Source organism: Camelus ferus, chromosome 11 (genome assembly GCF_009834535.1).
Source record: "Camelus ferus isolate YT-003-E chromosome 11, BCGSAC_Cfer_1.0, whole genome shotgun sequence".
NCBI classification, from domain to species: Eukaryota; Metazoa; Chordata; class Mammalia; order Artiodactyla; family Camelidae; genus Camelus; species Camelus ferus.
Window position 1 is genome coordinate 50,424,779 of NC_045706.1, and position 24,139 is coordinate 50,448,917.

The 24,139-nt window shown below is 41.7% G+C and overlaps 1 protein-coding gene across 1 annotated transcript; it reads left to right on the plus strand.

Annotated features, from left to right (window-relative positions):
* Positions 1-248: 248 nt before the first annotated feature.
* On the plus strand, positions 249-22,426 carry EIF4EBP2 (eukaryotic translation initiation factor 4E binding protein 2). The gene is made up of 3 exons (XM_014556303.2): positions 249-565; positions 14,811-14,996; positions 15,989-22,426. The coding sequence occupies exons 1-3, from the start codon at positions 421-423 to the stop codon at positions 16,018-16,020; spliced, it is 363 nt and encodes a 120-aa protein (XP_014411789.2). The 5' UTR covers positions 249-420; the 3' UTR covers positions 16,021-22,426.
* The last annotated feature ends 1,713 nt before the right edge of the window (positions 22,427-24,139 follow it).

The window sequence follows — 24,139 nt, forward strand, 5'->3', positions numbered from 1 at the left end:
AGGTTCACGACCCGCCCCGACGGCTTAAGCCCCGCCCCGCCGCTCAGGCCTGTCCCTCGTGACGTCACGTCCGGCCGACAATCTCTCCTGAACTCCCTCTGGCTCCCGCCTTTGCCCGCTTCCGGTCGTCGTCGTCGCCGCTGCTGCCGCTGGTGCTGCTGCTGCTGCTGAGGCTGCTGGCGGAGGCCGGAGGATCGGGCGGCGGCGGCGGCGGCGGCTGAGAGGGCGGCGGCGGGAGCGGAGCGGGACAAGGGAGCGAGAGGAAGCGAGCGAGGAGCGAGCGGAGCGCGCCTAGCCCCGCCCGCCCTTCCGCCCGCCCGAGCAGCCGGAGCAGCCCGGGCCCCCAGCCGCCGCCGCCGTCACCGCCGCCGCCAGCCTGCCAGCCCGCGGGACAAAGCCCGAGAGCCCGTGCGCAGAGCCATGTCCTCGTCCGCCGGCAGCGGCCACCAGCCCAGCCAGAGCCGCGCTATCCCCACCCGCACCGTTCCCATCAGCGACGCCGCGCAGCTACCTCATGACTATTGCACCACGCCCGGGGGGACGCTCTTCTCCACCACACCGGGAGGTGAGCGCCGGCCGCCCGCGAAGCCCTCGCCCGGAGCCTGCAGCCGGCTACCGAGCGCGTCCGCGCCAGCCTCCGCGCTATCCCCTCAGTTTCCCGCCACGGTCCTTTAACTCAGGGCGTGTCCACGCTGGGCCGCTTGGGCCATCCCGGCTTCACCGAAGCCCCTCCCCTGTAGGCCCACAAAGCCCCCCTGAGACTGCTTTCGGGAACCTTAACTTCGCGTTCTCTGTCGCCTGCAACTAGATTCAGCGCGTGCCCGCTCTGGAAACGTGGCTCTCTTGTCGCGAAAAAAGCCCTTGTTCCCGCTTCGTGGCAGGTTTACGCATTCGACCCAGTCTTGTACCCCTCCTCCTCCTGCTCCCGGGCAAATTCGTCTACATTTGGCCTTGCACATACTCCACATTATCTCTGCCTCTTAATATATTTTGTGTTTGTGCACATTTATGCTTGATTTTGGAGCTGTCTCTCGGGACTTTTTAGAAAGGAAGTTGGGGAGAGTAACTCGCTTCTGGGACCCTGCGATGACTTGTTTTGCAGCTTTTAGAACACCAGGAGGAGGCTGGAATGCGGAGTTTGGAAGCCTCGCCCAGTGTTATCCTGCTTTGACAGCATTGTTTACTTTGCTGGACGAGGCCTCACGGGTGGGGGGGGGGAGTCCCCAGGCTGGAAGAGGAGTGATTAAAAAATGCTCAAGTAATAGCCCAGGGAAAGGAGCGCTGGCACCCTTGAGGGTAGAGTTTTGGTGGTGACGCTTTTGGAGATTGAAGAGGGCATTGTCAAGGAGGGCACCCTCGCAGGTGGGATTATTTGATCGGGGTTCCTGATCATTGCTTTTCAAAGTAGACCAGGAACTGTTTACGAGGAAGAACACTGGGGTAGAGGTGAAGAGCGTTGAATTAATTGGTCACGGGAAGAGGGAGCTCAAAGGTTGTCTGTCCCCTGACTGGGCTTTTCTCCAGAGGGAGGAGACTGGAGAGTGATCTTGAGGGACATTATGAGGGGAATGGTGCTTCATTTTTAACTTTGTAACTTTGCCTTTTGGTGGTGGGGTGGCCTCTCACTAGAGGGTTGAGGCTTTGCTGGCAGCCCCTCCTGCCTGCAAGATTGCTGGCTTCGTTCCTGTGGGCTGGGCTCACCAGTTGTACTCCAACCAATCCCCTGCAGTTAAGCTTGGGCGATCGGTTGCACAATAGCAAGGCCCCATAGAGCAAGAAGACCTCCTTGCCAACAGGGGATAAAAATTTAGGAGAGAGCCCTACAGAGGAATCCAGCCTGGCCACTCTAGGGGTGGGGTAGCTGCCTTGGAAGACTTTTAAATAACCCAGGCAGGAGAAGTTCATCAATATGTACAGAGAGCTGGGCTTAAGGAAGTTTTAACTTTTGCAGAGCAGTGAAGTTTCTAGTGAGGTGGCTTACCTCATTAGAGAAAACTCCCTCCTGACCTGATCTGGTCAAGGCTAGCCCCTGAGCATACTGAAATCTGGCCTTTTAATCATGAAAGATTTTGGTAGATCAGAATCTGCTCCAGATAAAATTGTCCTGAACTTGAACTGACAGCTTTTAAAAAATGGACATTGTTTTCCAAGGTGATGGAAAGGGATTTATGACTTCTCCCAGAATTCTTTGTGAGTTCTGTAATGCCTGTGCTTCCAGTAGTTCAGAACATATGTCATAGTAGTAACTGCACTCAGATTATTTATTTGAGGATGGAATGAAGCTTTTAGCTGCATATTAATCTATCCCCCTGAGGGAAGAACCACAGGGGCACCCTTTTGGCATATTTCAAATAGCCAAGCCACCTTGCTTTTATAGTATGGACATAGTTTTTAAGTGTGCTGTAAAGATAAAAGCTGTCTCATAGTCTGGATTAGTTCCTACAATATGTAGAAAGATTCTGCCAGAAATACTGATTCATTTACCCTATCTCCCTACAGACATAGTCACCACTGTTTTCTCAGGTATCACTTAACCTGTCTCCTTGTAGTTTCTACAGTTTTTGATTTCAGATTTAAATACCTGTCATCCTAGCTCATCTGTTATATTGAGCCAGTATTTATTGGTAGAGCACATTGTAATCTTTAAATTTTTAACAAGAGGACTTACATAATGTGTTTATAGGATATAGCACTGTTGGGATTGGATTTAACCACTATTTTATAGCAGTTAACTTAGTGCTCCTTAGGTGTTCAGTACTTAGTGATTTAATTTCTCCCCTTTGGAAAATTTCCAATTTTCTGGTGGTTTATTCATCTCTCTTGTTACATTTCCCCTCTCTTTTCCCAGGTAATTTTCCTCTGCCCAACCAGCGTTGTTATTTGGTCACCTCTAGGCACTTGCATTAATCTTAAATAAGTTTTGTGAGCCCAGTGCAGTGCTTTGCACAAAATGGGACCAGAGAAAAGTAGGAAATGCAGTCTTTGCTCTGAATGGTCTTAAACTCTTGGTGGGGATTAGAGATAGAAAAGCTTTTTAGTTCTACAACAAACAAACAAACAAAATTGTAAAGCGTCAAATGCTAACATGTATTTCATATTTCAGACTTGAAAACATTAGAAAAGTGATAGTAGGCTTATATTCGAAATCTCCATTTAGTAGGAAGGAAAGGAATTAGAATTTCCTGTCTCAAACTTCTGGAAACCTTCTGGAGTGTCATACACATGTCAGAGCATTCCAGGATAAGATGATGTGCTAAATGCCCTAAATGATCAGACTGGGCAGGGACATTCACAACATAGTGATCTTACGATCTCTTCCCCTGAGAGGGTATCGCTTACCCTTAAGAAGGTTTCTCAAAATTACCTTCCTTTGGTTTGGAAAATGAGAGGTGGGTGAAAACACTTGCTATAACCTCTTCTATTTCTCATCTTTTTGGAAGAGTACCTTTTCTCATTATTAAAGAAGAGTAACATTTTTGAGTAAATTCAAGACAAAAAAATCCCTTGGATTTTATTTTGTTTTGTTTTATCTGCCTGTGGAGGAATGGACATGAAATTTGGTTCTTTGAGAAGCTACTACTATCCTCAATGAAAGGTAAAGTTACTAGAGTCGGCTTTACTTTTATAACACTCTGGCTAGCTGGAAGGGAACCTAATGCTTTCATTTTATAATTGAGAGAAACAGATCCAGAGAAATTAAATAACTTGTTAGTATCATACAGCTAACTAATGTCAGTCAGTGTGTAGCCTCAAATTTAGTGTCCTGATCCCTATTCCAGTTTTTTTCTCTACTATATTAAGATGAATATTTTCCTGAAAAGGGAAGTTTGCGAACATTTAAAGAGACTCTTCTACCTCTAGAATGCTAGCTAATGCAATGCTTTCTGCTACCTTATTTCTTAATAAGTTCTGAACTGTCTCCTTGTGGGAGAGTTGTGCTCTTGGGAATGAGCAGAAACATAGAGACCTGTTTTTAGCCTTTCTTTTCCTGCATATCATCCTCATCAGCTGTGGAAAAGTATGCTGTTGCCATAACAAGAGCACCAGAGGGGAACTAACTATGATGGTCTGAAATCTTGTTCATAACCTTGTACTTCCTCTCTGCCAGCTAGAGTTGCTGTGATTGGTTCACTGGAGCAGAATTACCTGATGGCCATTGGAAGGGTCTGGGAATAAAGAAGACAGGAAGAAAGGAAAAGAATCCATTTGGAGTGAGCTATAATAAAGTCAGAGTATTTGAGGGGAATCCTGAGTGTTAATCTGGATCCTTTCTTGGGAGAAATGAATAGAGCCCTCTGTAGATTTGGGGAAGGAAGGCCAGTTTCTCACTGTCATAAAACTTTCAATTCAGTGACCTTGGGATGAGTTTATTTTAGGCCAAAAACTTCTGAACATACTTGTTTGGCTCTCTAAGGTTCAGTTATTAACCAAAGAACTTCGTGATTACATGTGAAAAGTGCACAAAAAAAAACATGATGCAAGGTGTCTAGTCACTTTGCCCTGTGTTTGAGGAAGATGGCATTACTTACTTCAGAGTAACAAGAAAATTTGTTGTCGTTCCGGAGAAGATCTGGCTTTAGTCTCATATTCATCAGCTGCCAAAGTATATATTAGAACTTGTAGCTCAGTTTTATGTTGGGTGCATATTTGCTAATGAGGGACTGAATTCTGAGCCAGGGAAGGCAGCAGTCCTTACCTGCAAGGCGTAGAACAGTGCATTCATTATGTTTAAGGGAGTGCCTTGCCTGCCCCGAGTCAGGCGCAGGGAAGACAGCTCTTCCAGGCTGATAATGCAGCATACACGACAGATGTGTACAGCTCCCGGCAGATGTGCACAGCTCCCATCAGCTCTCCTGAGGCCTGTGTGTGAAACAGGATGAGTCTAAGCTGGCACTACCAGGATTGTTCCAAAAGAACTTTTTTTTAAAAAAACATTTTTTTATTGAGTTACAGTCATTTTGCAACGTTGTGTCAAATTCCAGTGTAGAGCACAATTTTTCAGTTATACATGAACTTACATATATTCATTGTCACATTTTTTTTTGCTGTGAGCTACCACAAGATTTTGTATATATTTCCCTGTGCTATACAGTATAATCTTGTTTATCTATTCTACATCTAAAAGAACTTTTTGAGGACTGTAGTCTTAAAGACAGTTTTATGGGAGGGGTCCTGCATGGTTTAGAGACACTACAGGCTTGACTATACATGTGTGTGAGAGAAGATTTGCAAATCAGACAGGGTAAAGTTAATGTGGGAAAACTCATCTGGTTGGAGAGGAAGAGAGCCTGAGCAGGACAGTAGTTTGTTGGTGAAGGATAGAACTTTTTCTTGGCTTCCTAGTCTTTAGATGAACAGATTAATGTTTAAAAGATTTTTGCTGCTCCATTCATAACAGAACAAGTCAGTTGAAACTTGCAGTCATTCAGCTTATTAAATAGGTAAGGCCCAGGCTACCCGTTTCAAATTGGTGCATCACAGAACTTTGTGAAGACCCCTTAAAACCTGTGTTTTAACACCCAGCTATCTATTCGATGTGTGGCTAGTTTTTAAAGGCCCTCTTCACCTCACAGCTTGAAGGCAAAACTCAGAAATGTGAGTGTTTGCATCTAAATAATCTTTCAGATCTTTAGGACAAATGCCCTAACAAAAACTGTTTATTTCATTGAGTGTTTGTAAAAGTAAAAACCTTAACAAGCAAGATCAGTTACCCAGAAAATACAGTTCAATTCTTGTAGATTCCTTGGGATTTTCTGTGTACAAGATCACATCATCTGTGAATAGAGAGTTTTATTTCTTCCTTGTCAATCCAGGTGCCTTTTATTTATTTATTTATTTTTTCTTTTTTTGCCTAATTGCCCTGGCTAGAACTAGAACCTTCATTAGAATGTTGAATAAAAACAGCAGAGAATGAGAACAAACACCCTTGACATCTTCTCAATATTAGGGGGCAACCACCAGTCTTTCATCATTAGATAAGATGGTAGTGTGGTTTTTCATAGATGACCTTTATCAGGTTCAGGAAGTTCCTTTATATTCCTAGTCTATTGAATGTTTTTATTATGAAATAGTATTGGGTTTTGTCAAATGCATATTTTTTTTACATCTATTGAGATGATCATGTGATTTTTGTTTTCTATTCTATTGATATGATGTGTTATGTTAATTATTTTTGAATGTTGAACCAGCCTCACATTCCTGGGATTAATCTCATTTGGTCATGGTATACAATCTTTTTTGTATGTTACTGAATTCGGTTTGCTAGTATTTGGTTGAGGATATTTGCATCTGTATTCATAAGGAATATTAGTCTGTATTTTTCTTGCAATACCTTTGTCCGGTTTTAGTATCAAGGTAATACCTCATTCAATTTTAATCTTTTCAGAAATGTCCTGTTTATAACAGGAATGCTGACTGGTGAAGATAGACCATTGCTTTCTAGGCCCTAAGAGGTATCTGTCAGAGAGTGTGAGAGGCTTGTGATTCCTTTTAAGATGTCATAATTAATCCTTTGGGCCTCAGAGAGGTGCTCATCTCATCACCAGAAAATGTTTATGTTAGAGCTGGGCTGCTTTTACATTGAAATGAAACCTCTCTCTGGTCTGATAAGTTCCGAGAACCATTATGAATAGGCAGCTCATAAAAACAGTGACCTAGACCAGTGATCTCCAGAGGCTTTTGCCTCTTACAAACTTTATTGACAGAGTTAAAGTTCCTTACTGTAAGTAAAAGTAGAAGATGTTGATAGATAAGCATTGCTTATATATTTTTTAAGGTGCCCAAGAGGAATGAACTTGGGAGGAAAACAAATAGTGGAAATGAAAGCCAGGCTTGAATCTGAGTGCTTTCCCCATACCAAAGCAGTGAGCCTTCATTAATTATTAGCATTATAGAGGCTGAACCACAACATCTGTGAAATCTAATCCAAAGAATTGATCCAGGCTGCAGTCAACAGTCTGGCAGATCAAATCAGCATTTTCCTGGAATCAGAGCCAGGCATTTCTTGTGGAGAAAATTTATTTCAAGAAGAATGTTGACACCCAAACAGACATGGACATATATGATGTACTTTATTTTGACCCAGATTTTCTGATGGTCAAGGCTAGATAGATTTAAAATCAGTTGGCATTTATTTGAGATTAGTTAGTGGTGTGTATGTATATCACTTTGGACCTGGTACTAACTAAAAAGATCATTTGTTTCAAATCATTTTGCAGCAGAGGCTCAAGAGAGCCAAATTTGCTTAGAGAACTTTGCTTATTTATGTTGGTCTCCTGACTCCTGTCACCATGTGATCTTTTACAAATACGTTTAGCTTCTTTGGATGTTAATTTCTTCACCTGTAAAACGACAGGCTTCTGCTAGACGCTGTCTAAGGACTCTTCTAACACTAGACCTTCTCAATAGGAACATAGTAATTAGTAACTTCCCTTTCAGCCTAGGTGTGTGTCCTGCTATAGCAGTGTCCTGCGGGGTTGGGCAGGGAGCCATTCTTTGACATTAATATCTTGGAAACCTTTGCTCCCAGTTATTGAGATTTGGAGTTAATCAAAGGGCAGTAAGATTGGCTTTTCACAAACCTTGAATGTCTTCCATTTGCCATAATTATTTAGCGATACTAAGTTATAAGATCCTGAGGCTCCAGTTGTGACTTTTGTTGATGTTGAAAATTGTCCCTCTCTTGCTTTTATTAGCACTTTACGGATTTGGTGGTTGTACACACTGAACATGGTTTGGCCACCGTCAACCTCCCTGGAGGATATGGGGTTAGGCAGCTTTTAGCCTCCTCTAGGTTATCTATCTAGCATAGAGGTTTTAGGAGTCTGTCTTTTCATCCAGAGCCTCCAGGAAAAAACAGATATTGTTTAAAACTGAAATTCATTCAAGAATGTTCTCTAACACTTCAATCAAACACAGACCTTGTTAATCACTCTCCCCAGCTGGAAGAATAAAAAGCAGAGAAAGTCACTTTTTTTGTAAGTCCTTTCTATATTTTCACTTATTTTCCCTTCTTAGTATTGAAGGGGGACCGGGGCTGGGAGAAGTGGGGAAGAGGCAGACTACCTTTCTGAGTATATTAGAAGCACTTACTTGCTGCTTGTTCATCTTGTATCTGTTTCTCATCTCTTGGTGGGCGCTTATATGAGGCTTTAATGGAGATTTGTCAAGAATTCCTAATGGAATACTGAGATTACTTGCCAAGTGCTTTGTTTCTTTTTAAATTCAGTCTCTAGATTTGAAGGATACCTTCCTTCCTCATGGCTTTAGTGTGGGTATGTTATGTATATATTTATATTTGCAAATACTTTTTTTTGTATTTTTTGTATTCTCTTTGTGCAAATACTTTTTTGAGTCACCCCCCCCCCCCACCAATTCCTTATAATTTTTTTTTAACACTTGATCTAAAATTTTTTTTTGGTGGAAGGGAAGCTTTAAACAACAGATTTATTCTTACATTTCTAAAGGCTAGAAGTCTGAAATCAAGTATATTTCTTATTGTAATAAAATATAAAAACATAAAATTTACCATTTTAACCATTTTTAAGTGTACAGTTCCATGGAACTAAGTACATTCTCATTGCTGTGCAACCGTCATCACCATCCATCTCCAGGACTTTTTCCTCTTCCCAAACTGGAACTTCATACTCATTAAACAATAACTCCCCATTACCTACCCACCTCCAGCCTCTGGCAACCACCATTCTACTTTCTGTCTGAATTTGACTAGTCCAGGTACCTTGATACGTGGAATCGTATTATCTTTTGTGACTGACTTTCTTGACTTACAAAATGTCTTTGATATTCATGCAGTCATTCTTTTATTTTTCTTTCACATTTATTTTTTGTACCTATGAAAGTTAAGTTTAAAAGTCATATAGTATTATTAGGCTAATAACAAAAAGCAACATTCTTATGCCATATCCCCTCATCTCCAGTTCCACTCCCCAGAGAAACAAATCATTTTAAACTCTTTCAGCTATTTTTTTTTAAATTGAAGTATAGTCAGTTTATAATATTGTGTCAATTTCTGGTGTACAGCACAATGCTTCAGTCATACATGAATATACATATATTTGTTTTCATATGTCCTTCAGCTGTTTCTTCTAGCATTTACCTCTGGGTTTCTAAATAACATGATTTAATGCTATTGCTCAATTTTAGATATTAACAATTAGTTTTCTACTACGGAAGATGAGAGATTAGTTGCTGTATACACCCTTCTTCCAATATATGTACTACTACCTCCCATCATCCTAATTTAACTTTTTTAATCCATTTTGGTTAAATTAATATTTATTAAATTTAGGTAAATATTAAATACAGATGTGGCTGGTGCTATTAGTTTCTAGCCCAACAGCTTTTCACTCTTCTTTTGTGCTACCTCAGATTTCCTCATTTTTTTTTTAAATGGAAGTATGCCAAGCTGCAGAAAATACACCCTGACTACTCTGTGTCTTCCCCAGTGTCTGGTCTGGTGGGCACCTGACCCAGTTCTGGCCTAATGATTGTAGGGAGGGGATCCACTAAGGGTTTTCTGAGGAAGATTTTCCTCTTGGGTGGAGAAAGTCCCCTGAGGGGAGCCCTGTTTGACTCCACACTCTCCCTCCCTGCCTGAGATATTGCGGGGTGGGTGTGGGTTCATCTCAGTCTTCTTGAAGGGTTTTGTCACTAGCTATTCAAGCTATTCAATTTGGGCAAGTTACTTAATGTTTCTTGTTCTGAGCTATCTATTTGCATGAGTAGATGTGTAATTCTAATTCTGGAAGCAGCTTTAGCTAAACAATTTTATGATTAGGACCCTGCAAAAGTATAACTACTACACTGTCAGTTAATCATGTTACAGTGGGCTTTCTCTAGGTGGTTTTATTTCAGTTTGTACAATTTCTTAGGTGTAATACATGGATTAATTGTCATTTAAACTAAGCTGTTTGGTCTTGAAAGAGGCCCTTAGGCTTGCATGACCTTGTTTGTGTGCTAACCATCTTGGCAAGCATAATTTTGGGCCCTGTTTATTCGCCTTCTTGTTCCCTGCCATTTGAAAATCACTAGTTTTTAGATCAAAAGGTAGAAGCTTTTTTTTCCTCCTCTCTGTTCTCCATCAAAGGAAGTAAGTTTTACTCTGTTATCCTAGTAATGTCAGCATTTAGAAAGTCAGGGATATTAGATTTATCCTAATATCTGGTCACCAAGGAATGAAGAACATTTATAGATATGTGATGTTAACTTAGATCTGAAGAGTCGTATTTGTTCTGAAATCCAAACATAAAGACTAAAGTAATACATGAACGTTTTAAAAGCAAAGTGGAAAAGGAAAAATTGAACAGAAGTTCATAAAATGCAAAATAAAATGGTAATAGACTGCCACTTTTAACAGTTTCTACTTATAATGATTTTATTGGTTACACCACTGTTGCTGTAAATATGTTTACCACAATTTCTTGATTTTTTTAACGTTAGATAATAGTGTTGACACCCTGTTATGAAAATGAGGAATATAGGAGACTTTCATTTCTTTCTGCCTCTCTCATTTCCCCTCCTTTCTCCATTTACCAATTTCTGTAAATTATTTTATCATTTTTGGTTCTTCTGGGAGGTTACCTTTAAAACTCAGTAATATAGTTAAACCTCTGTGTCTCAGTCTGTCAATTTTAGCGCTCCACCATGAGATTATATTATCCACCCGTCCTGCCTCTACTTACCTGGTAGGTCAACCTTTCCATTGTTTTTACAGTATCAGGGTCTGTAACAGTTACATACTCTTCCTTAACTATGATAGTTCATTTTTATTATGGTTTGATTGTAAATATTGAAAAACTAGTAAATAGCATATACAATACTATGAATTTTATAGCTTTTAAATGTAAAACCAGAGTATGATGATTTTCATAGAAAAGGAAATGGAAGACTAACTGGAATGAAAAAGTTTCCATTGTCAATGTCAAATAGATTTTTTTTTTTAATATTCCATCAGTTGATTAAAATCATGCTCCATTTTAATATTGTATTATATGCAAGGTATAGATTTCTTGTATTTTTTTTTAACCTTCTTTAGAAATTTATGGTTAACTTGTTTCTAGTTTGTTGTGGATGCATTGGTTGACACTGAGTTGGGCTGACATGAATGTGGCCAGCAGTTTAAATTTGAATTACTAAGAAGTTCTTGCTTCAGAAAATGTATGTCTATGCATGTACATATATAAGACACCCTGAATATTTTAGGTTTTTAAATTAGTTGTCTTGCAATTCACATAATTTCACAGTAAACACAATATCCAACATAGGAAATGGTTTTTTTCCTGGCATTTTATGCATAGTCAAGTCTTAATGTTTTTCTTTTACTAGTTTTGGTTTTTTGAATGTCAGATGCTTTTGAGTTAACACCATAGAATCCTTAGTTACTGACAGGTTGACTCTTGTTTTGCCATGTATCTGCTACAAATTAATTAGCTTACAGTGATCTAAAATTCAAACAGTTAAAATACTGTGGTTTTGTACTCATATTATCCCTGGCCATATTTGAGAATATTAATAGCATCCGTTAAGATCCTAGTTCTTCCAGGTGTCTTCTCTTCTGAATTATTTACTTTGTGTGCATTTAAAACCAAATGTATCTTTAAAATCCACTAAAAACCCATTAGAACTAATAGGTGAGTTCACTAAGGTTGCAAGATACAGGATTGGCATACAAAATTGTGTTTCTATACGCTTGCAATGAACAATCCAAAAATGAAATCAAGAAAATAATTTGGAATAGCATAAAAATAATAAAATACGTAAGTTTAAGTTTAACCAAAAAACACAAACCTTACATTGTGGAAACTATAAAACATTGTTGAAAGAAAGAAGACCTAAATAAATAGACATTCTATGTTCATGGATTGGAAGACTTAATACTGCTAAGATGGCATTACTCCCCAAATTTATCTGTTCAGCACAATCCCCATCAACATCTCAGCTGGCTTCTTTGCAGAAGTTGACCCTAAAATTCAAAAGGAACTTTTAGAGACCTAAAATAGCCCACGCAATCTTGAAAAAGAAAAACAAAGTTAGAAAACTCATACTTCCTGATTTCAGAAGTTATTATAGATCAGGACAGTAATACTATCTCATCAGGATACACATATAGATCAATGGAAGTCCAGAAATAAACCCTCACAATTATGGCCAATTGATCTTTGACAAGGGTGCTGAGACAATTAAATGGGGGAAGAAAGAGCTAAAGCTATAAAACTCTTAGAAGAAAAGGTAGGCACAAATCCTTATGACCTTGGTTAAGCAATAGTTTCTTAGATATGATACCAAAAGCACAAGCAACAAAAGAAAAAGACATAAGTTGGACTTTATTAAAAATTTAAAACTTTGGGGCTTTGAAGAATACCATCACAGAAGTGAAAAGGAATCCCACAGAGCAGGAGAAAATATTTGCAAGTTATTTGAATAAGAAATTTGTATTCTTAATATATAAAGAACTCTTACAATTCAGTGGTTAAAAAGATAACCCATTTAAAAATAGGCAAAGGATGTTTTTCCAAAGAAGCTACACATTTGAGTGGCCAATAGGCATATATGAAAAGATGCTCAACATCATTAGCCATCAGGGAAATGCAAACTAAAATCAAACCATCCTGAGATACCACTTCATAGCCACTAGGATAGCTGTAATTAACACGATGAGAAGCGTTAGCTACAATGTATGTAAATTGGAACCCTCACACTGCTGCTGGGAATGGAAAATGGTGCAGCCACTTTGGAAACCAGTCTGCTAGTAACGCAGCAAGTTAAGCCGTATGATCCGGCAGTTTTGCTCTTAGGTTTGCACCCAAGAGAAATGAAAACGTATGTCCACACAAAACTTACATATGAATGTTTATAGCAGCATTATTCAAAGTGGAAGCAACCCAAATGTCCATCAACTGATTAACTGATAAAATGTGATATATACGTACAATGGAATATTATTTGACAATAAAAAGAAATGAAGTACAGTTGGTCCCTGAACAACATAGGAGTTAATCCAATTATACCTTAGAGTTGGCCTTTCACATCCATGGATTCAACCAACCACTGACTATGTAGGACTATAGTATTTACTGTTGAGAAATAGTTCAAACTTGCATTATTCAAGAGTCATCTGTACACTGATAAAACTTTCAAGTGAAAGAAGCAGTCATAAAAGACCACATACTGCATGATTCCGTTTATATAAAATGCCCTGAATAGGCAATTCTGTAGAGACAGAAAACATTAGTGGTTACCTAGTGCTGGAGAAGTTGGAGGAAGACGGGGTGGGACTGCTAAATGTGTATAGGTTATCTTTTGGGGATGATGACAGTGTTCTAAAATAGACTGTGCTGATGGTTGCACGGTTCTGTGAATATACTAAAAACTATTAAATTACACACTTTAAATAAATGAATTGTACATGAATTATATCTCGAAGCAGTAAAAATGTATTTTATTGCCTCTGTAAAGTCATAGGAGTTCTTTGAAGTTCCTCATGTCTCACACATTAAGATAGGCTCTCTACTGCTTATTTCCTACTTGGTTCAATTACAGTTCTTCGCTCTGTATGTTGTTAGTAATACATAATTTAGAAGTAGAAAGCTTGCTTTTTTATCTTGCACTTTTTTTTAACCACCTCACCCCCAGAGTTTCTAAGCTTGGTGTATTACAGAACTCAGAATAATCTTGTTCTAGCTCGCAAGTTGAATGTTAGTAAGAACATCTCACAGCAAAATCTCACCCTTCTGAAACCTAGCCATGAACAAAAGTGAGGGCGACACAAGAAATCCATCCACTAAGTGCAGAATCCATCCACTAAGCTTTTTCCAACCCTTTGTTCATTGGAAAGCAATCAGACCCCTTCCAAGCCTATTTGCTCTTATTTTACATAGCGTTAAATTAAGCAGATGACCAGTTTCTAAACCCAACAGATTAGGTGCATCAAGGTAAAATGGGTGTAAAGGGGGTGTGCTATAGACTGAATTATGCCCTTCCCGTTCATATATTGAAGCACTAACCTCCACAGTGTGATGATATTTAGAGATGGGGGCCTTGGGAGGTAATAAGGTTAAGATGAAGTCCTGAGGTGGGGCCCTCATGTTGGGATTAGTGCCCCTATAAGAAGAGACACCAGAGAGCTTGCTCCCCTCTCCCCCATGAGAGGACACAATGAGATGGTGTCTGTTTACACATCCAGAAGAGAGCTCTCAGCAGAAATAGATGATACTGGCATCTTTCAAGAACTGTGAGGAAATATATTTCTGTGTAAGACACTCAGTCTATGGTACTTGCTAAGACATGGAAGAAAGATGGTTCATAGTCTAATAGTGAGGGAGGAGACAAAGGAACCATGGTGGGGAGGGGCACAAACACAGCCTTGCCAATCTGTATCCTGTACAGTGTAAGGAAAATACAGTGTATTACAGTTTAAGAGCATCAACTGAATAGGCCCTGAGACTTCTTAGGTCATAACATAGTATAATAAATGATTTTCATAATGACCCTGATTCATCAAGAAGGGGTTGAATTGTTTTCTGTTTAAGGTGGTAGAAAGTTTTAAATCTGTATTCGAAAATTTTCTGTCTAAAATAATTCAGATTATTCATTTTTTGAAAATTAAACTGTTTTTTGTTCTCCAGAATGATTCATTCCTCATAATTTCAGATGCCTTTTTGAGTTGTTACTATGTTCTTATTTCTCAAAGCACCCTCCAAAGAAGATGCAGTTAAATTTCTACTTTTCTTATCCTAAAATTATACTTGAAACAGGATGTAAAACTTCTGTCTTCTTTAAACCCTGTTTTCCAGGAACCCGAATCATTTATGATCGAAAGTTTCTATTGGATCGTCGCAATTCTCCCATGGCTCAGACCCCCCCCTGCCATCTGCCCAATATTCCAGGAGTCACCAGCCCTGGCACCTTAATCGAAGACTCCAAAGTAGAAGTAAACAATTTGAACAACTTGAACAATCATGACAGGAAGCATGCTGTTGGTAAGAGAATGCCGATATTGAAGACCAAGATGGTAGTCCTGGGATTCGAGTGTCGGTCTGCTGTAGGTTGAAAAAATGTGATGCTTCATAACTGACACTCAGTTGTGTCTCTAAGGTTCCCACCTCACCCCACTCCCATCACCATGACTTACTGAAATGTTCTAGCAACCCTGAGTTCTAAATCATAATCAGATCTAATCTAGGTAGGGGGTGAAGAAGAATGCAAAATCAGGGAATGGTAAATCCCAAAGATGACTCCTTGAACCTGGTCTTTGTTGGACTAGGGATAACACACACACAGAAATGTAACAGAATTGAATAGCCCCCATTTCCATCACCTTTGGGAAATAGACCTTGTTTCTTAAAAGAAGAATGTCCCTTTTATGGTGTAAGGAAAAGTGGTATGGTTTTTCCCCTCATTTTCTAGGACTGCCTATAATTCAGTACCCCCACCTTCACACACACATACACACACACACACACACATTTTTAGTAATGGGTCCTTTCTGTCTCTGGAAACGAGATAGAAATGGCCAGCTCCTGCAGTACACCTTGGCTTGCACTCCATGATCCCTGTACACAAGCCAGTGTTCTGCCTCAAATTCCAAATGAGGTTTTAATGGACAGAGTGTCGATTCAGGGCAGGGCCAAAGTTCAGAGCCTCCAGAAGAGTGTGCTGATGCAATAGATGGCCAAGTGCTCCCCAGGAGCTCCTGGATGGTCAACCTGTGGACAAAGGGACACTTGGAAAGTTTTCACTTGTATTCTTTCCCTCAGTTGCTCCTCCTCCCCATGGGTGATTTGACTGCCGGTCTTTTTCCCCCCAGATTAGAAAGACCAACTAAAGTGAAGTAGAATAGTTGTTCTAAGGCAGCAGAAAATGAGACAGTTTGAATTATTTTTTGACTCTCGTGCAGAGGGGATGACAGTTAAATCAAACAGTTTGCTTTTCCTCTTTGTGCTCAGGTTCTCCTTTTCTTCATTCTAACCAGGGGATGATGCTCAGTTTGAGATGGACATCTGACTGTCCAAGAGCATCAGAAGAAAAGCAGCAACACTGATACCTGTGTGTACCTGATTTGGCTGATAGGATCAACAGTGCAAAGACCGAAGAGGCAGTACCAGCAGTCCCTGTTGCAGTCTCCACCTCCTCCTCTTCCTCCGGGTGCCAAAGGATGCGAAGATGAGCTGCATCTGATCATTTCTTCTCCCTGTTTCCTGTTCCCCTTCCCAGTTAGACAGTTAGATTGAAGGCCCTTGGCATATTTCTGTAGAACTAAGAGCGCACAGAGGAAAACAGTTAAACTCTGGTTCCTGTCCACCATGCCCCATTTTTTTTTTAATCCCAAGTCACCCTACCAATTACTGGCTGGCTGGGAAGTCTGGAGAAGTGATATGGAGTTTTGATGTGTTCAGCATCATTCATATTCTTACCCTCTGTTTCTCTCACCCATGTTTCAGTGCTGCAAGAATCTGCATTTGGGGGCTTGAAAACCATTAGAGGGAAATGGTAAACAGGAAGAGAGCTGCTTTCCCTTTACCTTAAAGTGTTTGTCCTTGGGGACAGAGCACAGTTTGTACAATTCTAGTAGCATTACCCTGTGGCACTGTTCTGAGGTCCATTTCCCCTCCTTCCTCTGGGAGGAGTGTCTTGTCTGTAGTATTAACATTTCATCTTCCCATTCCTTTACTTAGCACAGTTGTGCAACAGTTTCGTTACATCAGAAGAGTCCTCAGTAACTAGCTGTTCTTTCCTCCTTTTCTCCCATTCCTCCCTGCTTGCATCTCATTGCTTGCAGTCGTTTTATACTCTGAGCTCTCTGGGTGATTTCACCTGCTCCCAGAGCAGGCCCGTACCACATGACAGAGGCACTTCGGATATGACCGATCATAGTATTCTGCAGGGGGATAACCCAAGAATGACCTCGGAAGACACTGAACCCTCTGAGTACCCAGGCTCAGTAGTCATTGTTTTTCAGTCCAGTGAGCATTGTGATATTTGTTGTCTCTGATTGTAGTTTCTTGCATTTTAAGTTTAAAGTTGACTTTCAGAATCCTCTTAGAAAAGATCTAAACTTTTTTCCTTTGTGGACCTGCTTTGTTTGGCTGCTGAGATAGACAAACATGGGCTTAAAAATGTGTTCCTCCCAGTTTTCTTGCCCTTCACATGGTACTCTGAATTTCCTTTTCCTTCTCTGCCTCCCTCCCTCTCTCTCTCCTTCCCTTTTCTCTGCCAGGCCATTTTTCAAATAGACATCCAAGATACCTCAAATGTTGGTATCTGATAATATCTGTCTCTCTTCTTATCTGAGGAGAGACCTTTTATTTTTAAGATGAGTACAGACCTATTTTTACATATGTTTTCAGTACAATTTTGAACAGCAACTTTTTAATTACACATCTTCTGGTGTTAGGAAGGTGAGAAATGTCCCTAGGCGAGTCTGCTGTTCCATGTCACCATCCCTTGTCTCCCCTAGTCCCTTAAGAGCTCTTTTCCTTCTCCTAGTTTTGGGTGTGCATGTTTGGAGTTTGTAGTGGGTGGTTTGTGAAACTGGACCATTCTGCCTTCCCTGGGTCCTTCACGAAAGCCTCATTCTTTTCCCTTACCCTTTGCTGCTTCATTCCCCTCCCTCCCCCCCCCCCCCAACGCTGCTGTTCTGACTAGTAACTGGCACAGTAATCCTGGGAGAGTGACTCCCCTCAGAGAAAGACAAGTAAAAGAGCCACTGATGTCCTGGGAATTTCTGGTTGGATTTGGTGCCCTGAACCCTCTTATTAAGAGATCAGATCCTAGGGTGAGAATAGCAGACAACTGGCTAAGAAAGCAAGCTGTTTGTTTTTCTTTTAAACTATGAAAAGACCTTGTTTGCGAATACATTTTAGACAGAAGAGAGGAAGAATGTCTGAGGAACTTTGTTCTGTTTTCTGCTACAAAAGGTGAATAGTTCAAAGAGTGAAGCCTTTTGTGATGGTTGACGTCTCTCAGGAACAAGCTGGATCTCCAAAGTTTTGGAGATGCTTTCAGTCTCAAAAATTGATGATTAGAAAAGTATTTTTTTTTTTGTATGTTTGTTTGTTTAACGTGTTCCTGTTCTGATTTTAATTAAACTCCAAATTTCACTTTATATACTCTTGGGAAAACTTAAGGTGCATCAGTAACTTGCATGAGAAGCTTGCTCAGGATCTCATTGTCCTCTGCGAGCTTGATTCTTTGGGAATGAAGCTTTCATTCTTCTCAGACCCTGGCCTTGGTGTCCTGTGGAATCTGACTCAACTACAGCTGGTCAGTGTCAGTGAGCAGAAGTGCATCCCCTGCTTGGTCTTTACTGCTATGCATGAAAATTTGGCTTGCTCACTGAGCAACAAGGAATGAATTTAAAAGATGTCAGCTTGAGTAGTCTCAAGATGCTATGTTCCCCTTTTTTGCTACCTTGAGGAACTTCTGCAGGTGGCCCCCTAATCAGAGGCCATATTTCTAGTATTTCTTGGGCGTGTCAGCTGTATAATATAGCAGCTTCCCAGTCCTTTAGCTGTCTCTGTAAGGACCTCCATGCTGCTTGGTGCATTTCTTTCCTGGAGGCCACTGCTACTAGAGATACTTTGGTCTCCATAAATCGATGCTTTAAAGATAATTTCACGAGGCAGTAGATAAACTTCTAACAGATGACAACTTTGTGCGATGCCTCACAGAAGCATTTTCAGGGCAAGCCAGAATCCAGTGGGTGGCTTACTCCTGGATGTTTGGAAAGAATCTCCCAGTTGAACCCCTAAATGAATAACCTATCCGGGCCTTTTCTTGGGGAGGGAACACCCTTGAGGGTATCATTGAGTGAGATGGTTCTTAAAATCTTAGTGATCTTTTGTACTTTCCTTTTTATGAGGAGAACATGTTTCTGTGCTTGTGGGGACAATCCATCTTCATGAGAAATGACCTTCCAGATTCCAGCAGGAGACATGCATTGTTGTGACTCTACCTCCTTCATAGGGTGGTGGTACATTGAGTTCACCACTTCCTCATATTCTGTTTATATGGCTATAATGTGCTCAAGAGCACAGTTTAGAGAAGCTGGCTTCTAGCTATTAGGCTTCCCAGCCAAGAGTTTCGTCCTTTCACCTGTGTTATCTATTGCTATGTAACAGGTTACCCCCAAACTAAATCTTAAAAGAGCAAGCATTGGCGGTTTCTGTGGGTTAGGAGTTGGGAAGCAGCTTAGCATGATGGTTCTGGCCCAGGATCATAAGAAATTGCAGTCAAACATCAGCAAGGTTTACAGTCACCTGGGGTTTGAGAATCCACTCCCAGGCTCTCTTTGTGGCTATTGGCAAGATGCCTCAATCTCTCCCTATGTGGGTCTCTTTTGTCTCTTTTTAGGGCAGTGTGAGTCTCCTCATACCATGGCAGCTGGCTCCCCCTGAGTAGGTGATTCCAGAGAGAGGGCAAGGAGGACTCTGCAGTGCCTTTTATGACAGTCTCTGAGAGCACACACCGTCACTCCTTCCTTATTCTGTTCCTTAGAAGCGAACCACTAAGCCCAGCCTATACTCAAGGGGACGGGAATCACACACACCCTACTGAATGGAGCAGTAAGAATCTGTGGATAGATCTTAAAACCGCCTCACCCCCAAGAGAAGGTGAAACCAGATCAACAAGGGGCAGGGGTAGGTTAAAACTAGATGATATACTGAGAGAGGTGGTCTTACTAAAAACAATTCTCTAAGATGTGCATCAACAAACAAAAAAAGACTCCCCATGGCCACCTGCCGGTTTTGAGAGGGGTGACGAGAAAAGGCAGTTCCCGGGAGAATGTATCTATATGTTTGCCTGATGTATACTACCAGCGGTCCAGGGATGCTTTGCAAGTCCTTGGCTTGGGATCTCTAAGGCTCGATACCATTTACTCGTTATCTCCTTTAGCCAGGAATTGACAAAGGGAAGTGAATCCTTCTAGTTGAGCCACGTAAGTGGACTTTGAATCAGAGTTGTCAAGCAAAGGGAGCAAATGTGTATTAGATGTTGGTTACTGGGCTGAAGAAAAGCCAACTGTTTAGATTCAGGGTGAAATAGCTGATAGCATCCGGAAGCCAGGTGTGTGCCAGAGTCCATGCTTAGCACCTGCTCTTGCCAACCATACCAGCTGAAGCAGATTTGGGTCGGGTGTCACCCAAGAAGCTTCTCAATAAAGTAGGGGACATCTGGGAATTAGAAACACCTGTCTGTGCTTGATTGTTCAGGTTAACTGTGTGCTCATCACATCCTGAGCTTTCTGATGGAAATGAGGTCTTAAAGAGAACCAGCCATATCTTCACTCTGGAGAGAAACTTAGATGAGGCTTGTCAGTTCAGCACCTTCTTAGCGAATGTCTGCTCTGTGTTTCTGGCACCTGTGTGCAGCCAAGCTTTGGAGAGTTCAGACATCTTAAGGATGTAAATTCTTGTTTGACTTTATACTCCACCTTTCCCACGTACCTATAGCTGTGCTTGCTTTAGAGTATACTTGAGTAAAAGCATGCTGCTGAAGCAGCTATTTTTAAAAAAAGTACTTCTCCCAGAAGTAAGGAACTCATCTTTAAAGCACCTTCAAATGAATTTGTTTCCTTCTAATTTTTTCATAATAGACGGTCTTTTATATTTGCTGTTGGCTTACCTGCTCTTTGGATCTCTGAGACCTTACCTTCCCAATTCAAACATTTCCATTAGAATGCAACCTGCTAGATATTTGAGCTTTCACCCTAGAGGCTTTCATTTGGCCAATGCATATTGACTCCCTGCTTTGAATCAAGGCACCTGGTGTAAGGGGCTCATCGTGTTGGCAGCAGTATCCCAGAAACGGAATCTTTTTCCATTGTCCCTGTCTTGGAGACTTGATGGGGATTAGGTATCTTGGCTGCTTGAAACCAAGGCCCTCAGCTCTTTGCATTCCCCTCTAGACAGGAGGCCCACTGCTTTTCTTTACCTGGGTCAGAACTTTCCCCTCTTGGCATGTTTCTCTACTACGTGCATATGGGCAGCTATTTATTATCTGCAAAACCCAATCTCTTACCCACCCATGACATCTGAGAGGAAGGAGTATTTGTTTTAAAGAAGCACTGTTTCTTTGGGAGGGCAATTTCTATCTGGACTTTGAAGGGAGCATGGTTACTGTGCATTACCACCCCCCACTACCACGAAATTCTTTCCCTCTCTCTCACTTTTAATAAAAGGTGGCATTAGACTTTGAGGCAGTTGCGTCCCAGGTCTTTAGAATGCTTATCCCCCCCACAGCATTTCCTGTTCTAGCCATGCTTTTCCAGGTGACTATTGGAGTTTCCCTGAGGCTGGCTCACAAACGTTTCTCACTGCAGACTAAGGGTATTTGGTACACACTTGATTTTTCAATCATTTATGTCACCTTTCCCACGCTATGGAAATTACGTTTCTCTCTCTGGGCTGGTCCTGGAAAATTGATACCTTTTGGCAAAGCTTAGATTTAGGAGAAGTCTTTCAAGTCCCTGTTCAGATGGTCTGTGGTTTTCTCTTTGCTTCCTCTGCCTGCAACCCTGGCAGATCATACTGTTTGGATCCCAAATAGAAAATAGTAGTGAGATGAAACACATTCCTGGGGTATTTAAACTCTTACTCTGCCACCTTTCTAAGAGTGGGAGGCTGGCAGAGAGATGCTGCAATGCTTGATAATCATTTGGCCACATTGGAATTTCCAAAGGGAGCTCTTGCTGGTGCTTAAAACCAAAATTCCCAGACATCTGAGTTTCCATGAATGTAGCACATGTTGCCCCAATGTACCCTCTTCCTCTCCATCTTAATCTTTAAAAACAAAAACCCAGGCCCAGGCCAAGGGTAATTTTTACTTGAAACCAGGAGACTGGGGGAGGAACACTAGCAACGAGGGACAAGCTGTGTGGGTGAGCCGTCCTGCTCCTGCTGTCTGTTCCCATCACTGAGGACTGTGAGCCAGTGCCTTTCCTTCACCCGGAGATGGAGCCTATCTCCTTCCACCTGGGTGAGGAGACCCTCTGCTACCCAGGGGTAAACCTTAAAGAGGGTGTCTCGGAGAGCCCAGAAGACACTTATATATTTGGGTGTCCATTTTAAGCATCTTTAAAATACTTTATATATTAAAAAAAATGCCCTTCCCTGTTTTTATGCCACCAGTGGCCCAGTTCCATCCATTCTGAGTGGAAAAGCAGAGACTGCCAGTACTTTCCTTGGTCTTCCCTTCATCTCCCTTGATGTGAGTGTCCCCTGACCCCTCCCATCCATTTCATTGTAGTGGATGGAGAGCAGAGGGCACCATGCAGTCCTGAGTGATTCCGTGATCAGGTTTTTGTTTTTCTGTGTTTCCAAACCAGCAAGTGTTTGGAAATTAGGGAAAAAAATTAAATTCTCACCAACGGTTGCTGTTACAGTTAAATCAATAAAGATCTTGAGTATCACCTTGGTGTTTTAATTTTTTTTTTTTTTTAATTTCAGGTGAAGTCCTGTTGACACATTTTGGGCATCTTGGCTGGTAAGGGAGAGGGGCAGAGGCAGTTGGCAGCTTCATGTGTCACTCCTCAGCACTCACAGAGCACTCTGTCCACCTGGCTCTATCTCTGCAAGGAGGTGATATTTCCCTTCCCTCAGGCGTTTGGAGGTGAACATGTTCCTACTGGGGCTGGGTGCACCCAGGGTCCTCCTCTAGGTGCCAGCCTGGGGAAGCCCAAACAACAGCTTTCCTCAGGAGGGCTGCCTCTGCCTCTCAGGAGCACGTGTTAGAAATCCATCATATCTGACATCTTAAAATAAAGCAGACTGTGCTGCATGAGCATCAGATTCCTTGCTATTATTAATCCAGTGAGGCTCCCGTATTAGTATTGAGAGCAAGAATCCTGTACTTTCATGTTTTAGATGTTGTAAACAGATCCACAGATCCACAGAACAAAAAACAGTGTAGAGGGTTAGGGCACAGGCTTTGGGGTAAGACAGGCTTGAATTCCCACTGTGCCACTTAGTAGCAGCCACGTCCTCTCCAACAGGATTCTCGATAATCTGTCTAACTTTCAGTTTCCTTCTCTAAAAGAGGGTTAAGGTAAGTACATCTTAGGTGGTTTTGATGCTCAGATAAGATCGTGGAAAGGACAACCTAGTGGCAGGGATGTGAAGAGCTCAGTAACAGCTCAGTTGGTGTGACAAGCAGAGGTCAGTTAGCTGGGTCTGCTTCTCCCAAGAGTGTGCAAGTTTGGGAGTGGAACAGGCTTGTGTGACCTCTAGAAGGACTAAAGAATCTCTTCAAGGGAAGACGGGGCCAAATAATTTTGAAAGAACTTTCATACATCCTTTACTCTGCCCCAAAGGCAAATAGGATATCAACTTCAAAGACTATTTAGAATAGAGGGATAAGGCTTTTACTGCTAATCAAAGGTGATACTATATAAGATGGAGATTAACCCCTGACTGGTGCTGCTGTGTGGGTCACAACCACTTCCACCTCTTGTGTATTTCGGCTTTCATCTTTCCTCCACTCCTCCCTATGCCAGGCCCACCCACTTCCCCAGCCGAGGAGAGTAATGCATCTAATTTCCCCTACTTGGCTACTGACTTTGGACTGCTATAGGAACAGTGGAAGGAGACCTTTGCCTTAAGAGCAAGTTAAAGTACCTCTGACTGTTCTCTGAGAGCCCCTTCCTGGCGCCTAGGGTAGGGCTGGACTCAGTTTTCAAAAGCACTGATTCCTTGGACTTTGTAACAAAGTCTGCACCAGCTTGCAGGGTCCAGAGCACAGAGCTGTGTTGCTAGGCTCAGCCCCAAATACTTCCGGCCAGACAGCCGAATGCCCCTGCTGCTGACACATCACACACTGAGCTTTCAGCGGGAGTCAGCAAAATGTCCTTTCACTCCTTTGTGCCTGTGTCTTCTGCTTGATAAGAGGCAACGTCCTGTCATCAGTGGGGTTTGTTCTCTGAGTCACTAGAGCTGCTAACTGTAAACACTCCCACAACTGTAGCCACAAATAGCTTGACCTTTCGCTTTCCTGGCCCCAGCCACAGAGGGACAAGTTGGGCACCCAGTTAGTAAAGAGGATGCTCTAAAGCCCTGGGATGGGATTTTTACTCCCAAGAACTTCAGTTTGGTAGTGGAATTGGGATTCAAATGACCCAAAGCTAAGG